Source organism: Sapajus apella, unplaced genomic scaffold (genome assembly GCF_009761245.1).
Source record: "Sapajus apella isolate SASKATOON/1434 unplaced genomic scaffold, GSC_monkey_1.0 scaffold49, whole genome shotgun sequence".
NCBI classification, from domain to species: Eukaryota; Metazoa; Chordata; class Mammalia; order Primates; family Cebidae; genus Sapajus; species Sapajus apella.
Genome location: NW_022436989.1, coordinates 2,421,497 through 2,444,628, shown reverse-complemented (window position 1 = coordinate 2,444,628; position 23,132 = coordinate 2,421,497). Strand labels below are relative to the sequence as shown.

General features: G+C 37.5%; 1 protein-coding gene across 1 annotated transcript in view; it reads right to left on the bottom strand.

The window, feature by feature from the left end:
• The window catches only part of SMYD3 (SET and MYND domain containing 3), a 709,642-nt gene that overhangs the window by 527,841 nt on the left and 158,669 nt on the right, over positions 1–23,132 (bottom strand). The window contains exons 3-5 of the mRNA XM_032242383.1: positions 17,234–17,341; positions 11,718–11,775; positions 9,576–9,712 (exon numbers count right to left, since the gene is read on the bottom strand). Of these exons, the coding sequence (XP_032098274.1) occupies positions 9,576–9,712; positions 11,718–11,775; positions 17,234–17,341 (303 nt within the window). The remainder of the gene's footprint in view (positions 1–9,575; positions 9,713–11,717; positions 11,776–17,233; positions 17,342–23,132) is intronic.

Here is a 23,132-nt window from a genome sequence, read left to right as displayed (position 1 = left end):
TTTGGGAGGCCGAGGTGGGTGGATCACCTGAGGTCAGGAGTTCAAGACCAGCCTGACCATCATGGTGAAACCCCATCTTGGGAAACAAAAAAAGGAAACAGTTAAACCCGACCTCAGGTGATCCACCTGCCTTGGCCTCCCAAAGTGCTGGAATTACAGGCATGAGCCACCACACCCAGCTAAAATAATTTTTTTAAAGAAGCAGCTACCACAGAGACCATAAGTAACACTCTCTTTACAAACAACAAATTGTCATGAGACAGTTATAACTCACTTTTGTCTGCTGCCTGGAAAGTCTAAATATTTACAATGTGAGATTTTATAGAAAAACTTCCTTGAAACCTGGAATAATTAACATAATCATTCATCACTTCCTGAAGAACTTAATATAATGGCAGTCTCCATGAGTCTGAGCCATCAACTAACTTACTAGATTTCCTGACTTCTACCATGATATTAATGTTTCTTTCTGCAAGTCTCATATATTTACATTATGTATTAATTTTTAAAAATATATATCTGGGCCAGCTGTCGTGGCTCATGTCTATAATCCTAGCCCTCTGGGAGGCCAAGGTAGGATCATCACTCGAGCCCAGGCCTTCTAGATCAGCCTAGGCAACAGAGCAAAACCCTATCTCTACAAAAGTAAAACAAAATATTAGCAAGGCATGATGGCATGCACTTGCAGTCCCAGCTGGGCAGGAGAACCACTTAAGTCTAAAAGTTCAAGGCTGCAGTGAGCTATGATCACACAACTGCACTCTAGCCTGGGTGACAGAGCAAGATCTTGTCTTTAAAAAATAATTTTTTAATGAAATGAAATAAATAAAAAATAAAAACATTTATCAAAATATGTTCCACAAAACAGAAAAGGGATACCGTTTTCTCACATTCCTTCAATCAGTCAAAAATTAAAGACTACTGCATACAATGAAGTTTGCCAGGAATTCAAAATAAGTAAGATATAATTCCTGGCTCCAAGTAATCGCATTCTAGTAGAGAGACACAGTACTCCAGTAGAGATTGTTGCCACTGAAGGAAAAGCCAAAGCAATGACAATAACCTCTGCCACTTCATAACATCATACAGACACTTAAAAAATATCACCTCCATCTGCACTGATGGCAAATTATACCCTCAAACAGAAAATGCAACAAGGCTTAACAAACATATTTATCGATCAGTACTTTTAACCAAAGCATTAGCCCTTACGTAAGCAATTAACCTTGACCAACACAGGCATAAATAAAAATGGTGATTAAGAACTTACTAATTATCCTTCCCAACTTCAGAAGTTTAGCTGGCATCTGGTTTTTAACTATGATAAACATACACCAACTCATCATAGGTTATTAACACATAAGTGAAAAGAAATACTTAACCAAATGGCTACAAATGAAGAATGTGATAAATAATCATCATTTAAAATCCAAACAACTACTTGTTTTAGAAGCCCAAGTGTCCTACAAACGTCACTTTATTTGAAGGTAGATAAATATTTTTGAGAATAATTATCTCCTGAATCTACTTAAAGATTCAATCTGTTGTAATAAAGACAAAACATATAAATCATAGAAGCATGACATCATTTTGTAATTAGAATGCCAGGATCTGCAGGCATTTAAATATCTTAGCAGTTTGCCTGCTTTACTTAAAAGCAGAAGAGAAGAATAATCCCAATAACTAAGTATTCTAGCAGCTGCTGTGAGCAGAAGAGATGTGGCATGTAGCAGTTACAGCCACAGGTATAGACACAACCACCCCAGAGACGAAAGGTTAGCAATCCTGGTGTATCTGCTCGATTTTAGTGTTAAATATTTAATGGCATATTTTTCGTTAATGGAACACAGGCACATCTGATCAGTCACTGGGATCATTTAGTAATGCAGTCAAAGTTATCATACTGCCATTTCACATCAACTTTGTAATTAGATAATCCATCACTTTATTAATTCAAAAAACTGCTTTCTTTACTACTTTATAGCAGGCTACAGTAGTGAAACCCAACAGAGCTCATCAACAAAAAAGGCTTTTAAATTTGGTCCTACATGAACTTGAAACCCTCAAGTGACAAACATATACACTGCTGACCTTTCAAAACATGAGGTAACAAACTTCCCACAAATCAGCCTACCAACAACAATGAAGTAACGGAGCAGCAGTGTATCCAGATGAAATGTTTAACAGAACTGAAAATTTAAGATTAAAAACTGAATATAACATGATCAGCTTTGTTCTTGCTTTTTATACTGTTCACCAGGGAATGAAAAAGACACACAAAGAAGTAAGTTAGTAATTTTCCCTCCATGCTGATTTATATACTTCACTAAAATTATGAGGGAGGTTATGGCAGAATATCTCCTCAATTATTTATGATCACTCTAAATGTAAAGTTACACACCAGCCAAATGCAAGTTTGATATTATATTCAAGGTATAATATACATATATAAATCTTGAATATAATATCAAATAATCAATATTTATTATATCAAGATATAATAAATATATATTTATCTTGAATATATACTGATATATATATATATATCTTGAATACAATATCCTGATTATTTTCTCCTGCCTTATTTCTAACATACCACAAAATATTAAATCACGATTTCTTATCATGTTATGAATTAGTAAGATTCTTGTTTTAACACCTTCTCCACTGCTTCTCCAATTAAAACCAAAGAATTCTTCAATAAAAAAGAATTTACTAAGAATGAAACTGTAAAATTTAAATATCATAGCACCAAAAATACCTCTAAAATATTCACTTCCAAATCTATGCGACCAATACATATTGCAAAACCAGCTGCAGCTTAACATAATTATAAATTAGATTTTGGAAAAGCAAGCTCTGGAGGTCACATATGTACCCTAAAGAACAAAAATAACATGCTACCAGGAGAATTATTAATTTGTTTGAAAGAAAAAAGGCAGGAACATCTTCTCAAACAGATGTAGAATTTCTAATCAAAAAATTCTGTGGCAGTTGCACAACATTATAAAGTTCAACAGTACTGTGCAGAGCTCTGGAAACGCTAACAATGACATAGGTTTTGTGGTCAGGAAGGTCATTTTTATTCTTGTTGATGCCAACTTAATGTCTGTTTTTAAAACATTCTATGCAAGTAGCCTGTTTTCTATTTTATTGTTCAGATTTTAACACATTTCTCATCAGGCTGTCAAATACATTTTTAGAAAAGAAAGTTACAAGCCCAGAAAAAAATCATGTATTTTTCTAGAACCCTGTACAATAATCCCTAAAAAAGTATTTCACGTGCATAAAAAATACTCTCAAAACAAATTCTACTGAAATTAAGTTTAGACTATTCACGACCACTGCTAATAATTATCAATGGACATTTGGAGGGATAGAATAAGAAATACAATACAGTACATTCCATGTCATTTCAATTAATTAAAACATGACAACTAAAGGACTCTTAATTCCATCCTTTCAAGATGCATGCATGAGAGAGATTTCATTCATCACAGGAAGCCTACTTTTACATTTCCTATGTGAAATCCCAAGAAACTACTTTGATATCATGGAGTTGCTATGAATGATGGCAACATTAAATGATTTCTGTCCACAATGGCTATGACTGAAACCAGGACAGTTATTAGGGAAAAGATACTATTGCCTGTTTGCAAAATTTCTTCTCAACAAAACAGGTAATTCTCAGTATCTCAAGAGACATCAGTACTGGGCACAACTGTGGGCAACCATCCGAGACTCTGGTTTACAATCAGTTGCTGACTGCACTCCTGGCGAGAAGACAGCACAGGGAGACATAAAACACTGAAGTTCTGTATTCCAACACAAAGAAAGCTGGGAGGTGGGAGCAACAGTAGTAGAAATTAATAATATGTGTCAGACATTCCACTAAGTGCTTAGAGTTGATCCTCTACTGTAATTACTAAATATAACTGAAATCTGTATTCCACAGGTAACAACTTCCTTTTCAAACCTTCTCCAGAGGAAGTGGACATATTTCCCTCAGGAGGTTGGAGGAATCAACACCCCCTCACTCCCCAGCAGCATTTCTAAACCACTGTATATAACTGTTTCCCAACACCATGCTCACTTTTGAAATTTATGTCAGTTTCTACTTACGATATGAGGTCCTCCTTGATACCCACCCCTAGAAAAATTCCTCCTTCCTATGCCTCATGTTACTCAAATTTTACAGCCAGGCAACAAATTCATAAGTGGACAGGAAATATTTATACAGAAAACTCCACACTCTAAACCCAATTGCTATTAGTGTGTATGTGTGACTGGAGAGTCAGAGACTAACACTGGTGCTAAGAAGTGGGGTAAAAAGGAGGAACATCTGGGAATATGACCCAGAAAATGACTATATAACAAAAGGTCTCAAGTAGTAGAAGACATTTTTCCAAGTAAAATTAAGGCTTACACAGTAGATGCACATTCGGCACTGAGAACATGGTCCAACAGGAAAGACACACTATTTTCCACCAGATACTCCAATATTCACAATATAAACAGCCAGCTTTGCAGGTATCAATCACAGGTTTCCATTAGAAAAAGCCATCAATTCAGCAGACTATAAAATATGCTCTCAGGATTAAGACCTTTCTCATCCTCCCCGACCCCTTTCCTTTCAGGGAAAGTGCAAGTTTGATAAAGATATGCATCTCTTCAAGTAAGACTTGTGGCCTGCCAATGTTTTTTGCCTTGACAAATAATCATGTGATTTAGAATTAGCCACATGCTTCTACAACCCTGTATCAAGAGTATTGGTACACATTACACCTGCAAATAAATAAATAAAAGTCTGCTGAATTTACTAAGCAAATTCGGAGTCATCTAACAAACATCTCTCAGCAGGGCAAGAGGCTTGATAAGAAAAGACTAATTCTAATGAAGGTTAGGCTACTGTAATTCTAATGAAGACTGTCTCCAAACAAAGGGAAAGAACATCTGTGTGAAATCTAAGTATTAAAAATGACAGCTATAAAGCAAGTCTGAAAACTAAGGAAACCAGCTAACAGAAACATGAAGATTCACTCTACAAGTCCCTCTGTTTGTGAGCATGCTTGAAAATGTCTGTAATTTAAAAATCAAAAAAATTAAGATATAAGCAAGTTTAGAAAAGCTCTGAGAACTCCATATGACTTCAATTACAATAAGATGGGCAAAAACCGGTCAGGTGCAGTGGCTCACGCCTGTAATCCCAACACTTCGGAAGGCCGAGGCGAGCGGATCACCCAGCTAATTTTTGTATTTTTAGTAGAAACAGGGTTTCACCACGTTGGCCATGCTGGTCAGGAGCTCGAGACCAGCATGGCCAACGTGGTGAAACCCCATCTCTACTAAAAGTACAAAAGTTAACTCAACATGGCGAAACCCTGTCTCTACTAAAAATACAAAAATAAGCTGGGTTTGGTGGCACATGCCTGTAATCCCAGTTACTCAGGAGGCCGAGACCAGAGAACTGCTTGAACCCAGAAGGCAGAGGTTGCAGTGAGCCAATGTGGTGCCACTGCACTCCAGCCTGGGCAACAAGAACAAAAACTCCGTCTCCAAACAAAAAAAGATGGGCTAAAACATAAGCTTAGCATGTCTATAATATGCACAGAACCTGAATGAATGTAAATGAGAAGGACCAAAAGAAAAACATAAAACAAGGTCTTGGTTATGGAGGCCAAGTAAAGCTAGTCTTGTTTACAGCATAAATTCAAAAGTCAGCAGCTGCTTCGGAATGTACAAACCGTCAGTCGTGTGGGTCAAGGTCGATCTAAATAATTATAAGCTTGCTTGGCTCAGAGAACACTGAAGTTTATACACCAAACTAAACTATATTATTGGTACAGTTAATTAGAAATGGCAACAGGAGGCCTAAGGTAAAGACCACCCAGAGCGCGCTAACACCGGGTTGTTGCACAGCAGGGAATACTGCTCTGGTCCCAGGAATGCCTTCTCAACATGCAGACTGCATGAGGGCCTCGTAAAGAGGGCTTATGCAAAGATCTCTGAGAAGGGAGGCGACCTCTGCTCACAAGATCCGAGACGGTCTTTGCAGATGGGAGCTGGCAAGGAGGAGAAAAGCCTTGCAGGGCAGAGATCAGGGAACACCCCAGGCTCTGCCTAGGTTGTCGGAATAAGGAGTGATTTTAATTGCTCTATGTCCCCAGTGCTCGGGAGATAAAAGCCCCTTGATACACTGGGTGTGGTCAGACCGGGTGGCTCCTCATCCACTAAACTTCTGATGCCTCAGCACCCTGATAAAAATTGGTGATAAACTCAGAGTACCAGTTTAGCATGTCTTGGAAGGATATCAAGTGCTCTCCGCCTGCCTGGCTATTTTACCTACTCCTTTACCCTCCTCCTCCATGCCCATAAGATCAATGAGATTATGCACATAATAAAAGTTTTTGGAGCCCAAAGCTCCTGGCCAATGCAGTTCCCAAGCTTCCCTTAGTACCCAGGACCCATGCTGTAAACTCTACTCTTGTGTCTCTGTCTTTATTTCCTTTTCTTAATCCCTCGTCACCATCAGGACTAAGGGCACCCACGTACGAGATTGGGGGCTGGTACCCAACATAAACATCTGGTACCCAACAAGTCAGGGATAGTTGCATGCTGACCTGCTTTCCACAACCTACTGAACTGACTTTTGAATTTACACTATGTAGAAGGCTGGCTTTATCTGGCTTCAAAAAAACAAAATCCTGTTTTATGTTGCTTTCTGTGGTGCTCATTTCTTCTCTTTGATTAATTACTTTTATACCAGTAAAATGAGGAGAGGAGCAGTAGACTGGGATACAAATCTCTGCCCAGTGCTCTTTACCCAGCTCCTGTGTGCTTGATGTGATCACCACCATCATATGCCATCAACATGTGCTCAGTGACTCATCCCTGCAAGCTGCCGGATCCAGTTAGGTTAATTTAGGATCACTGCATGAACAAAGGAGGAGAAGGAGAAGGAGTTGGAGGTCGGGGAAGGAAGGAGGGGAGTAACTTCTTTTAAGGACAAATTTATAAGCAGAAAAATACAAATTAAAAACATTAACAAAACTTTCACCAGAAAGTTCAGAAGCCATGGGTTATAAGTTGCTTTCCTCTGATTACTAACCTATGTTTTAATGCAGAAATGACACATCTAAGGCCAATTATGCCCAAAAGTCTCAAAAATGCACATGTTCTACTTTTGTAGCAGTAACAAATATTATGTGGGGAGAAGGGGAAGCACAGTATTAAAAATTGGTCCACTCAGTCATAGGAACAGAATTTTCCCTCTATATAACATGGAGAGAATTTCATCAAAAAACACATTAAAATCTTCAAAAAGAAAAGAGAACTGGATAATAATTCACATTTTACATGTAGCAATAGAAAGTATTTTAAGGCCAGGCGCAGTGGCACACATCTGTAATACCAACACTTTGGGAGGCCGAGGTGGGCGGATCATAAGGTCAGGAGTTTGAGACTAGCCTGGCCAACATGGTGAAACCCCATCTCTACTAAAAATACAAAAATTAGCCAAGTGTGGTGGTGGGCACCTGTAATCCCACTACTCGGGAGGCTGAAGCAGGGAAATTGCTTGAACCCAGGAGGCAGAGGTTGCAGAGAGCCTAGATCACACCACTGCACTCCAGACAGGGCCACAAAAGCAGGACTCCGTCTCAAAAAAAAAAGGAAAAAAAAAAGAGAAAGTTTATTTTGGCAAGTACTAGAGCCCAGAAAATAAATAAATAAATAAAGTTTTAAAAAAGAAAGTATTTTAAAATATTTTTCATGGATATTAATAACATCAGTAATTATCACTGGAACATTTTCCAACAACAGGAAAGAAATAATTACCACAGAATAGCCACAAACTTAACAATAGGAATAAGGCAATAATCATCATAAAGTATATTTTTATCTTTCAGTAGGTATTCATTTTTATGGTGTTTAACATGAAAAAAGTCTTACGTACTATACACAATACTACTATAGGTTATGATTTTCAGAAGAATATGAAATAAATATATGAGAAAGCTCTCAGATGCATTGTAAGTAACCACTAAAATTTTGAAGTCAGTTTTAAATTATAGATAAACCAGAATATAACATTAAGATGACACTAATCAGAAAATCATAAAAACATACCTTACAGAATAAAAATACATTTGAGAAAAACCAGAATAAATCTCCAGTAATCAAACCAATTACATTTAATGTTTCAGAAAAATTAAGTTTTAAAACATGCCTTAAAATATGAATGGCATAAATATATCTTTAAATGTATGCTTACAAATTACAAAATAAGTGGCAAATTGGTCAAAAGCAAAGTTTTACTTGTTATTATGATCAATATTAAAACAAATGCAAACACACAATATGAAAAAGCAAGGACAGCAGATCCCTAACAGTGAGGGGAGTGTCTCTGTCATCCCTATACCAGGGTAAATATCAAGAATCCATCATTTCATACCTATGGGCTCGTGAAGAAAAAAAAAATCAATCATTGCACTCTTCCTCCCTAAGCCAAGATAAACCCTCAGAATCATTTTTTAAAAATAATACTTCAGGAAGCCAGGTGTGGTGGTTCACGCCTGTAATCCCTGCACTTTGGGAGGCGGAGGTGGGTGGATCACCTGAGGTCAGGAGTTCAAGACCATCCTGGGCAACACATGATGAAACTACACCTCTACAAAAAAATACAAAAATTATCAGGGCATGGTGGCTCACACCCGCAATCCCAGCTTCTCGGAATGCTAAGGCATGAGAATTGCTTGATTCTGGGGGGGAGAGGTTGCAGTGAGCCAAGATCATTGCCACTACACTCAAGCTTGGGTGACAGAGTGAGACTCTGTCTCAAGAAAAAAAAAAGGGGGGGCCAGGCAAGGTGGCTCACGCCTACAATCCCAGCATTCTGGGAGGCTGAGGTGGGTGGATCACTTGAGGTCAGGAGTTGAAGACCAGCCTGGCCAACACAGTGAAAGCCCACCTCTACTAAAAATACAAAAGTTAGCCAGGAGTGGTGGTGCACACCTGAAATACCTGCTACTCAGGAGGCTGAGGCAGGAGAATAGCTCCAATACAGGAGGCAGAGGTTGCAGTGAGCCAAGGTCACGCCACTGCACTCCAGCCTGGGCGACAGAGTGAGACTCCATCTCGGGGGGGGAAAAAAAAAAAAAAAGAAAAGGATTCCAATAAATTTTTCATTTCAAAGACAGGCTCTATGCTTAAAAAAACACTATAAAACTCAATGAATGCAATACAATGGCAAACAAGTTCATTTGCAAAAAAAAATAATGGGATATGCTATTTTCTTCTGAGAAAAGAAAATCTACTCTTTCTTACCAGGGTATATTTTGAAAGTTGACAATGAACATATTCAGGCAATAATATTAATAAGGCAGAAAAATTCATACCCTTTTCAATGCACACAATACATTCTCTCATTCTCTACTCACTATGATAAGGGAGTAATATAAGACATTAAGAGTCTTGAATTTCCTGTCAAGATTCCCGACATTTTTGTAACCAACAACAAAATGAGGAGCAAATGGTTAATTTACAGAATTAGCAAAGATAGCAAACTGAACACTTACTTTTGCAAAGGCTTCAAAAATGTCAAAGGCAGGTGGCAGCTGAGAGGCATCCTGTATTTCTTCTCTCATGAAATGCTGAAATGTCATTACAAGTTGCCTGAGGCCCTCTTTCTTATCTTCATTCAGTTTGTTAATATCTTTTTTAAAGACAAAATAAATAGCACAATCTAAAAGTGAACTTTTAGAGGATAATTTTCAAGTGTTCAATGCTGGCTGTTAAACCAGGTATTTCCTGCCTTATACCAGATTCTGACAAAGAGCAAATACATACTGTCTTATCTTTTGACAACTAAAAATAATCCATATGCAAACTCTGTCAAATTTTGTCTGAAATGTAAGATCGAACACCTATCAAAACATAAGTGTGCATGAAAAAGCATTAAATCCAAAATCAGTAAGGTTGTGTGTTACTAGATTTTCTACATCATTCTGTACAACCATATAAACAATTATAAGTTCTAGTAAGTCAGTCAATTTAAGCAGACTTTTCCATGAAATAATTTACAACTAGGTCATGACTAAACTAATAAATAGCATCACCTCTAAGGCAAAAAGACAGAAAATGCGAACTAAAAAGTTCAGATAAAGTTCAAATAGGTTAAATTTTTCATGTGGATAGTATATCATGAATAGAACAGGGATCATGCACAGCAATTTAAACTTCAAGTTACCTGAGTTGAATAAACAAGATAAAGGAGCATAGTACAGTGGCTCACACCTGTAATCCGAGCACTTTAGGAGGCTAAGCCAGGCAAATCACTTGAGGTCAGGAGTTCGAGAGCAGCCTGGCCAACATGGTGAAACCCCGTCTCTACTAAAAATACAAAAATTAGCCAGATGTGGTGGTGCGCGCCTACAATCCCAGCTACTCAGGAGGCTGAGGCAGGAGAATCACTTGAACCTGGGAGGTGGAGGTTGCAGTGAGCCAAGATGGCACCACTGTACTCCAGCATGGGCAAAAGGAGAGACTCCATCTCAAAAAAGCAAAGACAAAAAACAAGATACGATGCTGCATCAACCCAAACAGAAGGAGATGGTTCTAAAACAAAAGAAGAAAAAAAAGAAACTTCTAAAGCCAATACTATCCCCTTTAAATATCATTTTCAATTATACCACGAATGGGGTATTAAGGCTAAAAGTATACATTTTCATTAGTAACATTTGAGAGTATTTCACTTAAGGTCATGTGTATGACACTATTACTAAGTAGGGCTAATGTGAAGAGTAAAACCCATGGTAACAAACATTAATTGTCTAACAGTAATTATCAAGAAATTATGAATACTTTGCTGTCTTATAAAACTTGAAAAGATACATCAAGCTGAACTATAGAGTAATTCTGTTGCTTATGTCCATGTGTATTCTTTAAATTACTTACTCAACAGAATAATTAACCCAATGATTTCTTATATAGTAATTTATACTCATGGGAACTTAGGATCCCATAACTTTATGGAAATCTGTACTAGATCATCTTCTTATTTGTCTGCATCCAGAAGTATTAAACTGTGCAGCAAACATACGCTATGTGCCCTGGCTAGTTTTGAGTTGAAATAACTTACAACCTCATTGAAAAGGATCTGTGCCCATACAAAGGCAAAATAAAGCCTACCTTTGATTAACACTCAGATATGGGAAGGCTTTTAAGTCATCCCAAGAAGGTGGCTACCAGCATGGTAGTTTCAGAGAAGAATGATGTCACAGAGACTGAGTCATCTGTACCTTCTACTTTCCTTAATATCTAAAAGATCCGTAACTGTAAAAACTCTGTGGAATCCCCCTGTGCACTAATTCACTCTTCTCTGACATCAAAAAGAAATCAGAACAGGAAATCAAGAGAGGGAAGAAGGGAAACAGGGAGGGAAAAAACAAGAAAAATGATTTCGTCAACTGGACTAATGGTCACACTATCCCCGTCTAACCTGAACATCTCTATGGTGCTTTACTAACTCCTATTTTAGGACAAAGCTGCCCCGGAATCAGTGAAATAAACCAGTGTGACAGTTGTATATAAAAACAAGTTTTGTTAGGTTTGCAACACATTATAAAGAAACAGAAAATGAAGTTAAAAATAAACTTATTTACCAACTCAGCAAATAAATTATAGAAAAATTTTTAAGATGCTGATAGACAATCACTTACTTGACTCCAGATCATAAAATGAGTAAAGCTTCTCTGATTCTGAAGGTGACCCTTCCATCTGTGAAGAAAAGGGGAAAAACACTAATAACAATTTCAAGCATTCCAATATATAAACAAATACGTTTGACTACGTTTATATATTTAAATGAAAGTCTATCAAAAAGAACATGTCTATAAATTTTTTCTATTTATCACTCAAAATAAAAATCTAACTAGTATCTTCAATCAACAGTTTAATCTCCAAATGCAAAACTCTTGTACAAGAAGTTTCCATATTTTTATATTCCTAAAATCCGCTATAAAATTGTATACTGGCCAAAACAGTCAGTAAACAATAGGAAAAGGTGGGGCATGGTAGCTCACACCTATAATCCCAGTACTTTGGGGGGCCGAGGCAGGCAGATTGCTTGAGCCCAGGAGTTCAAGGCCGGCCTGGGAAACATGGTGAAATCCTATACCTACAAAACATACAAAAATTAGCCAGGCATGGTGGCACGCATCTGTAGTCCCAGCTACTCGGCAGGCTGAGGAGGGAGGGTGAGCTATGACTGTGCTACTATACTCCAGCCTTGGTAACAGATCAAGTCCCTGTCTCAAAAAAAAAAAAAAAAAAGGAAGAACAAATCGGGAGCCTGCAATAATTTGAGAAAGATATTCATGCTAAAGACGGGTAAAAAAAATCTGAAAGGCTTCGCCACAGCAGAATATCACAGAATTTACTGTTTTGCCACTTATGAAAAAGGACCAAAGAAATCACTTCAATGAATTCTATAAAAAAAAGATAAGTACTCTTCCAGTGAATATTAATTATCATCTTCTTTGAAAAGGCAAGTAGAAAAATGACATGCTTGCCCTGTGTGTTAGTTCACAACAGCAAAGTTATAAAGGCAATGTAACAGAGGTCACTTCCATCTCATATCGCAAATATAAAACCTTCTCCATCTTTATTCTCACAGGAAGACAGCAGGGCCTTCAAGAGAGACTGTGTATTTCTTCACTGCTACAGATTCTGTGATTGATAGGAAAAGAACACATTTTTTTGTCTTCGGACACTCCCTGGAATAATCTACCTTCTACATTAACATGGTGTTAATTTCATCCTTAAAGAAGAGTAACACAGGCATACCTCATGTTATCACACTTCACTTTACACAGCTTGCAGATATTGCACTAAAGGTTTACATCATCAAACAAGTCTATCAATGCCATTTTTCTAACATGTGCTCAATTTGTGTCTATGTGTGACATTTTGGAATTCTCACAATATTTCAAACTTTTTGTTATTACTATACCTGTTACTGTGACCTATGATCAGTGATCTTTAATGTTACTACTGTAATTGTTTTGGGGTGCCACAAACTATCCCTATATAAGACCATAAACTTAATAAATGTTGTGTGTGTTCTCACTGCTCTGTGAACCAGCTATTCTCACTGACTGGCTATTCCCCTATCTCCTCCCGCTCCTCAGGCCTCTGTATTCTCGGAGACACAACAATATTCAAATTAGGCCAATTAATAACTTTACAATGGCCTATACGTGTTCAAGTGAAAGGAAGAGTTGCACATCTCTCATTTTAAATCAAAAGCTAGAAATGGGTATGCTTAGTGAAAAAGTATTGAAAGCTGATATAGACGATAAATTAGGCCTCTTGCACCAAACAGCCAAGTGGTCAATATAAGGGAAAGTTCTTAAAGAAAATGAAAAGAGCTAATCCCATGAATATATGAATGATAAGAAAGCAAAACAGTCTTCTTGCTGATACAGAGAAAGTCTGAGTTGCCTGGACTGAAGATCAAAACAGCCACAATATTCCCTTGCACCAAAGCCTAATCCAGAGGATAACTTGCTTCAATTCTATGAAGGCTGAGAGAGGTGAGCAAATTGCACAAGAAAAGTTGGCAGTTAACAGAGGTTGGTTCACAAGGTTTAAGGAAAGAAGCCATCTCCATTACATAAAAGCACAAGGTAGCGGAGTACGGTGGCTCATGCCCATAATCCCAGCACTCTGGGAGGCCAAGGCAGGCAGTTCACCCGAGGTCAGGAGTTCAAGACCAGCTTGGCCAACATGGTGAAACCTCATCTCTACTAAAAGCACAGAAATTAGCCAGGCATATGGTGGGTGCCTGTAGTGCCAGCTATTGGGAGGCTGAGGCAGGACAGCTGCTTGAGCCTGGGAGGCAGAGGTTGCAGTGAGCCAAGATCATACCACTGCACTCCAGCCAGGGTGACAGAGTGAAACTCCATCTCAAAAAATAAATAAATAAATCTAAAAAAGCACAAGACAAACTAGCAAGTGCTGATGCAGAAGTTACAGCAAATGATCCAGAAGATCTAACTAAAATAATTGAATTTTACTACACTAAACAACAGATTTTTAATGTAGATGAAACTGCCTTATATTGGAAGAAGATGTCATTTAGGACTTTCATAGCTAGAGAGAAGTCAATGCCTGGCTTTAAAGAACAAGTTGACCTTTTTTCAGGGACTAATGCAGCTGGTGACTTTAAGTTAAAGCCAGTACTCATTCACCATTCCTAAAATGCTAGGAATTTACTAATGTCCTTACTAATTGTGGTAAATCTACTCTACCTATGCTCTACCAATGGAACAACGAAGTGTAGATGACAGCACATCTGTTACAGCATGGTTTACTGAGTATTTTAAGTCCACTGTTGGGACCTACTGCTCATTAAAAAACATTTCTTTTAAAATGTTACTGCTCATTGACAACGCATCTGGTCACCCAATAGCTCTAACAGAGGTATTTAAAAACTTCAATGTTGCTTTCCTGCCTGCCAGCATGACCTTCATGCTGCAGCCCATGAATCAAGGAATAATTTTGACTTTCAAGTCTTATTTTAAAACTATATTCCACAAGGCTATAGCTGCCACAAATACTGACTCCTCTCATGGATCTGGACAAAGTAAATTTTAAAAACCTTCTGTGAACGATTCACCATTCTAAATACCATTAAGAATATCTGTAAATCATGGGGGGGTCAAAACATCAACATTAATAGCAGTTCAGAAGAAGTTGATTCCAACCTTCATGGATACCTCTGAGGAGTTCAAGACTTCAGCAGACAAAGTAACTGTAGATGTGATGGAAAGAACAAAGGAACTGGAATCAAGAAGAAAACCTAGGAAATATGCTTCTACACATCGGCCTTTGGAAAGAATTATGACTAAGTCCTCAAAAGCAACTGCAACAAAAATAAAACTGACAAGCAGGATCTAATTAAACTAAAGAGCTCCTGCACAGCAAAAGAAATTTACAACAGAGTAAACAGACAACTTACAGAATCAAAGAAAATATTTGCAAACTATGCATCCAACAAAGGTCTAATATTCAGAATCTATAAGCAACTTAGGCAATTCATCAAGTAAAAAACAAACAACCTCATTAAAAAGTGGACAAAGGGCCACCACAGGAGCTCACACCTATATAATCCCAGCACTATGGGAGACCAAGGTGGGAGAATTTCTGGAGTCCAGGAGTTCGACACCAGCCTAGGAAACACAATGAAACTTCGTCTTTCCAAAACAAAAGAAAAAACACAAAAACTAGCTGGGCGTGGTGGTGTGCACCTGTGGTCCCAGCTACTCGAAAAGCTGAGGTAGGAGAATTGCTTGAGCCCCACAGGTTGAGGCTACAGTGAGCAATGATCATGCCACAACACTCCAGCCTGGGGCAACAGAGTGAGACCCCATCTCAAAAAGTAAAAATAAAAAGCGGGCAAAGGACAAGGACACTTGTCAAATGACGATACACAAGCTGCCAAAAAACACAGGAAAAATGCTCTGTGTTACTAATCATCAGAGAACATCATCTCACAATGAGATACCATCTCACACCAGTCAGAGTGGCTATGAATAAAAAGCCAAAAATAACACATGCTGGTGAGGGAAGAAAAGGGAACGCTTATCTACTATTGGTGGGAATGTAATCTAGTTCAGCCACTGTGGAAAGCAGTTTGGAGATTTCTCAGGGAACTTAAAACAGAGTTACCATTCAAACCAGCAATCCCATTATTGGGTATATACTCAAAGGAAAATAAATCATTGTAAAAAAAATATACATGTACTCATACGTTCATTGCAGTGCTATTCACAATAGCAAAGGCATGGAATCAATCAAGGTGCCCGTCAATAGTAAAATGGACAGAGAAAATGTGATATATAAACACTGTGAAATACTGCACAACCATTAAAAAGAGTGAAATCATGTATTTTGGAGCAACATGAATGCAGCTGGAGTGCATTATCCTACGTGAATTAACATAGAAACAGAAAACCAAATACCCCAGGTTTTCACTTATAACTGAGAGCTAAATATTGGGTGGATGTGGACACAAGGATGGGAATAACAGACACTGGGAAATACAAGGGGGAGGCGAGAAGCAAGGAGAGGGGCAAGGGATAAAAAACTAGCTACTGAGTACCATGCTCACTAACTCAGTGACGGGATTCATCATACCCCAAACCAAATCATGCAATATACTCATGTAACAAATCTGCACATGTACCCTGAATCTAAAATAAAAGCTGAAACTCTTTTTTTTTTTTTTTGAGACGGAGTTTTGCTCTTGTTACCCAGGCTGGAGTGCAATGGTGCGATCTCGGCTCACCGCAACCTCCGCCTCCTGGGTTCAGGCAATTCTGCCCCAGCCTCCTGAGTCGCTGGGATTACAGGCACGCGCCACCATGCCCAGCTAATTTTTTTGTATTTTTAGTAGAGACGGGGTTTCACCATGTTGACCAGGATGGTCTCGATCTCTTGACCTCGTGATCCACCCGCCTCGGCCTCCCAAAGTGCTGGGATTACAGGCTTGAGCCACCGCGCCCGGCCTAAGCTGAAACTTTTTTTAAAAGAGAGAACTAAAATTAGAAGTAGAGCCTGAAGTGACTGATTTACTGCAATCTCATAATAAAACTTCAAAAGATGAGGAGTTGCTTCTTATGAATGAACAAAGAAAGTAATTTCTTGAGATTGAACCTTCTCCTAGTGAAGATGCTGTGAGGCATCACATGTTATAGTGAAATCATTTGTGAAAAGAAGAGCCAATCGATGCGGCAAATTCTATTGTTGTCTTACTTTAAGATATTGCCACAGCCACCCCAAACATCTGCAACCACCACTTTGATCAGTCAGCAGCCATCAACATCCAGCAGCAAAAGAGTATGATGTACCAAAGGCTCATACTTATCATTAGCACTTTTAGAAAAGTATTTTTTAATTAAGATATATATATTGTTTTGGTTGGCATAATGCTATTCCACACTTAATAGACTACAGTGTAATGTAAACATAACTTTTATGTTTACTGGGAAGCCAAAAATGTTGTGAGACTCACTTTATTGCAAAAATTTGTGAGACTCATTTTATTGCAATATTCACTTTATTGTGGTGGTCTGAAACTGAACCTGCAATATCTCTGAGGTATACCTGAAAATGCAGCTGCATATGCTTATTTAATTAAAACCCAGGCATATTTCATGAGTTTTATACTCACAAGTTTGAAGACAACTCTGCCAAGAAGTCGAACGGAGTCTGGAGGATATCTGGGTTTGCAGCTTTTAAGGCATTTGCATTCCCGCTTGTGGTCCGGCCAAGCTTTTTTCTATTAAGACAAGAGTGGGGGGAACACAGGTGACCTAAAATTTAACTTTCATTTATACTGATTTTGAGCATCAAGAGTCATCAACATTAAGTTTTAACAGTCCAAATGTAACTGCACAACAGAAAATAAAACCAACATTCTACATCTGAAAATAATCCAAGATGAGTCTTTGCCAAGTATGCAATTACTACGCAAGGACATGTAAAGCTTCAGCTTCACCTCTGTGCTTTAATTTGTCCCCTGGTTATTACCTCGCTGGTGGAGTCCAAAGAAAGAACCATTATAGCTTACTAAATAAGTATAAGATGGTCTTTTAACTGATTAAACAGGATTCAACAAGTCATTTTGAATACAAAAAGAAAATGTCACTCCAAATTAGAAAATAAAACACATGGTTCAGAAGATTCAAAATACGGATGACAGACTTCTGAATTTCTGTGCTGCTACAGAAATATCAGGAGGGCTAACTTACCCTCAAATATAAAAGCTTTTTGTTTTTAAAAGCAACATTAAAAGAGTTATTAGCTAAAACCATTAAATGTCCAGTTTGTCCTGGACATGTCTAAGTTTATATCTATGTCTTGGCTTAAATATTAATAGTGCCCCTTTTCTCTCTGAAAAGTTCTCGTTTCAATGACAAATTGTATGGTCACCTATGCCACGATCCTAGCCATGTGCTGGTGCAGCTGAAGAGACCATTGAGTCAGTTGTCAGTCTAAGGATGAATGGACTAAAGGGAAGGACACTATCCCTGAGCCTTGGATCAGAAAGGCTACAGCTCCTTTCACATGGAATCACTTTTATATGGAAATAAAATCCAAAGCATCTAATATTTAGCCCTGGTAAGTTGGAGGGGCCTCAATCAAATGTCTCTTGTGTTATATTCTGAAAACTGGAATTTCCATTACTAAAATTCCTGATATCCCATAAGTTCTTATTTCAAAAATTGTAAATCTGCTTCCCACCTTCTGGGTCTATAAAATCCTCCTTATAGGAACTGCTCTCATTTCCACATGCAGCAGAAACACAGCACAACCAAAAATTTCAAAAGAGCTGCAGCTACTTCAAAACTATGACTCAGATTCAAGTCAAGCCAACGTTTTGTTCAGAAAGACTATCCATGTCAACCGTTGGGTGACACCTTGGTCTGTCTTCTATTTCTTAGTAACCCACATGGTGGACACACTGTTTATAACAGGTATATCACTTCTTCCGTCAACTCTACTCACAGTTGCCTCACTTCCACTGTGGCAACCCTCTCAATGTGCTGTTCATAACTTTTGTTTTAGTATTTACACTTCACTTACTTCTAAACAAGACTGAGCTGATTCAAAGTAAAGATGTGTATGAAATAAGACTGCAAAACCAGAAACAGAAAATACTAAAATTATGGAGGGGGTTAAAAGGAAACCATAATAGAATTTATTTAGCATTCTACAAAGTAGTAGACACACGGCTAAGCAAATAACAAAGCATGTTTCGGGACAGACGCAGTGGCTCAAGCCTGTAATCCCAGCACTTTGGGAGGCCGAGGCCGGTGGATCACGAGGTCAAGAGATCGAGACCATCCTGGTCAACATGGTGAAACCCCGTCTCTACTAAAAATACAAAAAATTAGCTGGGCATGGTGGCACGTGCCTGTAATCCCAGCTACTCAGGAGGCTGAGGCAGGAGAATTGCCTGAACCCAGGAGGCGGAGGTTGCGGTGAGCCGAGATCGCACCCCACTCCAGCCTGGGTAACAAGAGCGACACTCCGTCTCAAAAAAAAAAAACAAAGCATGTTTCATTTGATCTTTATAACAATCCAAATGGTAGGTATTATCCTTCTATTGAAGAAAGGAAGGCTCAAAAGCTGATATCTAACTATCAAACTGCCTAAACATAAAAAGGGAGAGTAAAAATTCTTAGCATGCTAAATATGAGAGCTGAATAACTCGTGCATTACATTCATTTGAGTGTTTGTACATTTATTTGAGTCGCCTTACAAGCAAGGCAAAAAAGAAGGCATAACAGTTTATATAATTCTCAAATGACAGAAAGGAAAAACATATAGTTTTATCAAGTATTAAATCACAGGAGGGATTTATTCCAAGAACGCTAATCAACATACTGAACAATGTCCTATACAACAGTTCACAAGTATGGCCTTTCATATGACTTCTATACCAGTACTCACTGAAAGGCATAATATTAAAATATAACTCAGTGAAGGAAAATGCTTCTGTTGCTCAGGGGGTTAGTCCTGGACTAGCAGTTAGCAATTACCAGTGTGTGTAAGGTGCCTAAAATATATATGGTACAACTGTCAAACAAGTTTGAAAAACACAGCATCATGTTGACCCTAGAGATTCAAAATATACTTCATATCCTAAAAGTTCTAAAAATCTATGCATTAAAGAAATGTGTATAAATTATTTAACAGTTTCTCATGCTTGTTACTGCCACTCGTTGGGAAATTGGGCTGGTATTCACTGACTCAGAAATACATACATACATATACATATACATACTATACAAATATGTGTGTGTGTGTGTGTATGTGTGTGTATATATATATATATATATATATTTTTCCCCCTGTTCTTTGAATACGAGTGGGTTCAGCTAAAACATTTACATTCATTTGCACTCACAAGAAACAAGAGCATTGCGTTTTTTGGTTTTGTACTGGTATAAGGGCGATCCATACTTTCGTGGAAGTTTTCATTTAATTTTCAAAGTTGAGAAACCTGGCAGATGCTCTCAATGGACAGACGTGCAGGCAGAAACGGATAGCACAGTGCCAGGTGGTCTATCAGAAAGCGCCTTTGGCTCTGTTCAAATGCCTTAGTGTCCACCTGAACAGGGCTCAAACTCAGCAAAACAAGGCAGGGATCATTTGAGGCAAAAGGCCCTAACAGCAGATTTTAATCATTGCTCATTTTAACTACAAGAGATCATCCATAACCCCTCTGTTAAAACCTAAAGATTTGAGCAGCTCAGCATCCTGACAGCTTACCAGGGTGAGATAACTACAAAAGGTACACCAGATAATAAACAACTGATTAATTAGATGACAGTATTTGGAATTAAACAACCAAATTTTGGAGAATTCCTGTTAAAACAATTCTAGGTCCTTAACATAATTGATATTGAGTTCTTACTTCTCAACAGTAACTAGAAATTAGACAAAATGTTTCTTAAACTTATTCTTAGATCACTGCCTGAAAACATACTTATCTTCTCATTTGCTCCAGCAAAAAAAATGTTCATTATTTCCATCTAAAAACCAAATCAGATCATTTAGGTATAAATAAAGACAGCAATCATACCACTTAAAATTGGTCTGTAATATGATACCAAGTATCAGCCCATCCCATTTCTTTAAAACGTTAATTGCTAAAATTTATCATTCAGCTTCACCTATCACATCTTACCCTAAGGGTTACAAATATAAGCATACCACAGAAAAGGCTTACAAAGAAATCTTTTACGCAGCTCCATTTGACTTTGAAGCAAAACGTGACAATCCTACAAAAACAAAAGGCATTATCTTCACTCAACAAGCTAACCTTGGTCAAGACCTCAATGACACATTTGTCATATATATTTGCCATCTTCTCAAAAGACAACCTCTTGATTTACATTTTTTCCTATTGTCTTACATTACTTCCAACACAGGATATAATTAAGATTTTGCTCACAATATTGGCTGTAGTACTTTCTGTTGTCATAGCTGAAAATTAACAATGATGTAAATAAGCATAAAATGGCTTGAGAGACAAAGGAAATTAAAATATTACATTAAGAAGCAAAACCAAAAGGAGACAAGAGTTTTATGCTGGAAAAAAAAGGAAATGACATCTATAACACAATTCTTTCAGTGCACCCATGACTCAAAAAACAACTTCAGAATCCATACATTTCCATAATGTATTTTATAGTAGTTATAATAGTTCACAACATAAACTAATTAACCACACCGGTAGTTCTCAATGGGAGTAACGCCTATCTTGAGGGTTGTTTGAGAAATTTATGGGGGTATTTTTATTTGTCACAATGTTTATGGAATATTGCAAGCACTTAATGAGCAGGAACCAGAGGAGTCAGACATTCTATGCAGCACAGTTCTACAGAATGAAAAATTATCCAAATCCAGTGCAACTTTTAAGTGCCCTACCAAATTCTATGAAGGCAGAAAATTTGTTTATAATTATCTGAGCGTAGAAAAATCTCCTTTTACATTTAAAAACAAAGAACTTGTTTTTACATAATCCTAACAGCACTGAATACTGTAGGTAAATGAAGGGAAGACTGTATTTTAAGAACTTTATCTAAATTAGTCAATTAAAGTCATATCACTGAAGGCAACACCATTCAAAGCATCTGAGTTACCAATACAACATGTCTTCTGACCTGCATTTGTACTTCCCTTCTCACAGTGACCCTATGTATAGGTGTAAATATGTGACTAATGATGTCTTCTAGTCTAATCATACCTCAGCATTTAGGTACTAAAATACATATATTTTATCAAAGGTTTTAATCTTCTTTTTCCTTATATTCCAATAACAGCATTATATTAATATTTTGAAAATATGTAACTAGGTATATTGCATTACCTGTGTAATTGCATTTCAAAATAGTAGAAAGGGCAATAAACATATTTCTCATAAAAATGGGGAGTTGGGTCTAAAAAGAGCTGAAAAACCCAGATCTAGAACAATGATACACAGTTATACATGTAACACACATACAAAAGAATATATTTTTAAATACATAGCCTAAGACCCATCCTAGGGATTCTGACAGTACCTGTGATATAGAATCAAGTGTCTCACTGCAGGGCTGCTATGGTTTAAATGTGTATCTCAAACTTCATGTGCTGGAAACTTAATCCCCAATGCAACATGTTCAGAGGCAGGGTCTTTCAGTAGCACCGCGCTCATGAACGGATTAATGTTAATACTGCAACAGTGGGTTCATTATAAAAGCGAGTCCAGCCCTCTCTTAGGACCGCTCTCACGTCACGTGATGCCTTCTGCCATGTTATGACGCAGCAATAGGGCCCCTACAAGATGTAATCCCTCAGTCTTGGACTCCCTGGCCTCCAGAAACACTAGCCAAATAAACTTCTATTATTTACAAATTACCCAGTCTGTGGGACTCTGTTATAGCAGCACAAAAGCAGATCAAGTTGACAAGGCCATTCATGTGTAGCTAAAGATGAAAAACCAGTGAGCTAAACTAAATTACAAAGGGGGTCATTATGTATATTAAACAGATGAAACAAAATACAGTTCTATAATTATCACTGAACTATTCCTCTATGGAAATAAATATTTTATAATATTAAGGTAGAAAATGTGTTTCTAAACAAAAAATAAAATGTAAAAACCATAAAGTAAAAGATATACATATTAACTTACATAACAATAAGGAATTTTTGCACATCAGGGGTAAGAAAACCAGAAACAAGATTTAAAGGTAATAAACCATTTTTAAAAATCTAAAATATATATAGACAGAATGTTAAATGTCTCCAGTAAACAAAAGGTCTTACAAATAACTTTTGAGTATTTCAAAAAATATAAATAAAGGAAAAGGACATGAATAGGAAATTCATGACTAAAAAAGAAAAACCAATAGACAAGTAATACAAACCATACCAGTGCTCAAAGAAATAATAACAGAAACTAGATAACATAGGCATCCCATTAATTTAGCAAAGATGAATAAAACTGACAGTATTTAGAAACATCTAGGATTTGGGGAAATGGGCATTTTCTAGCCTTGTTGGTAGAGCTGTAA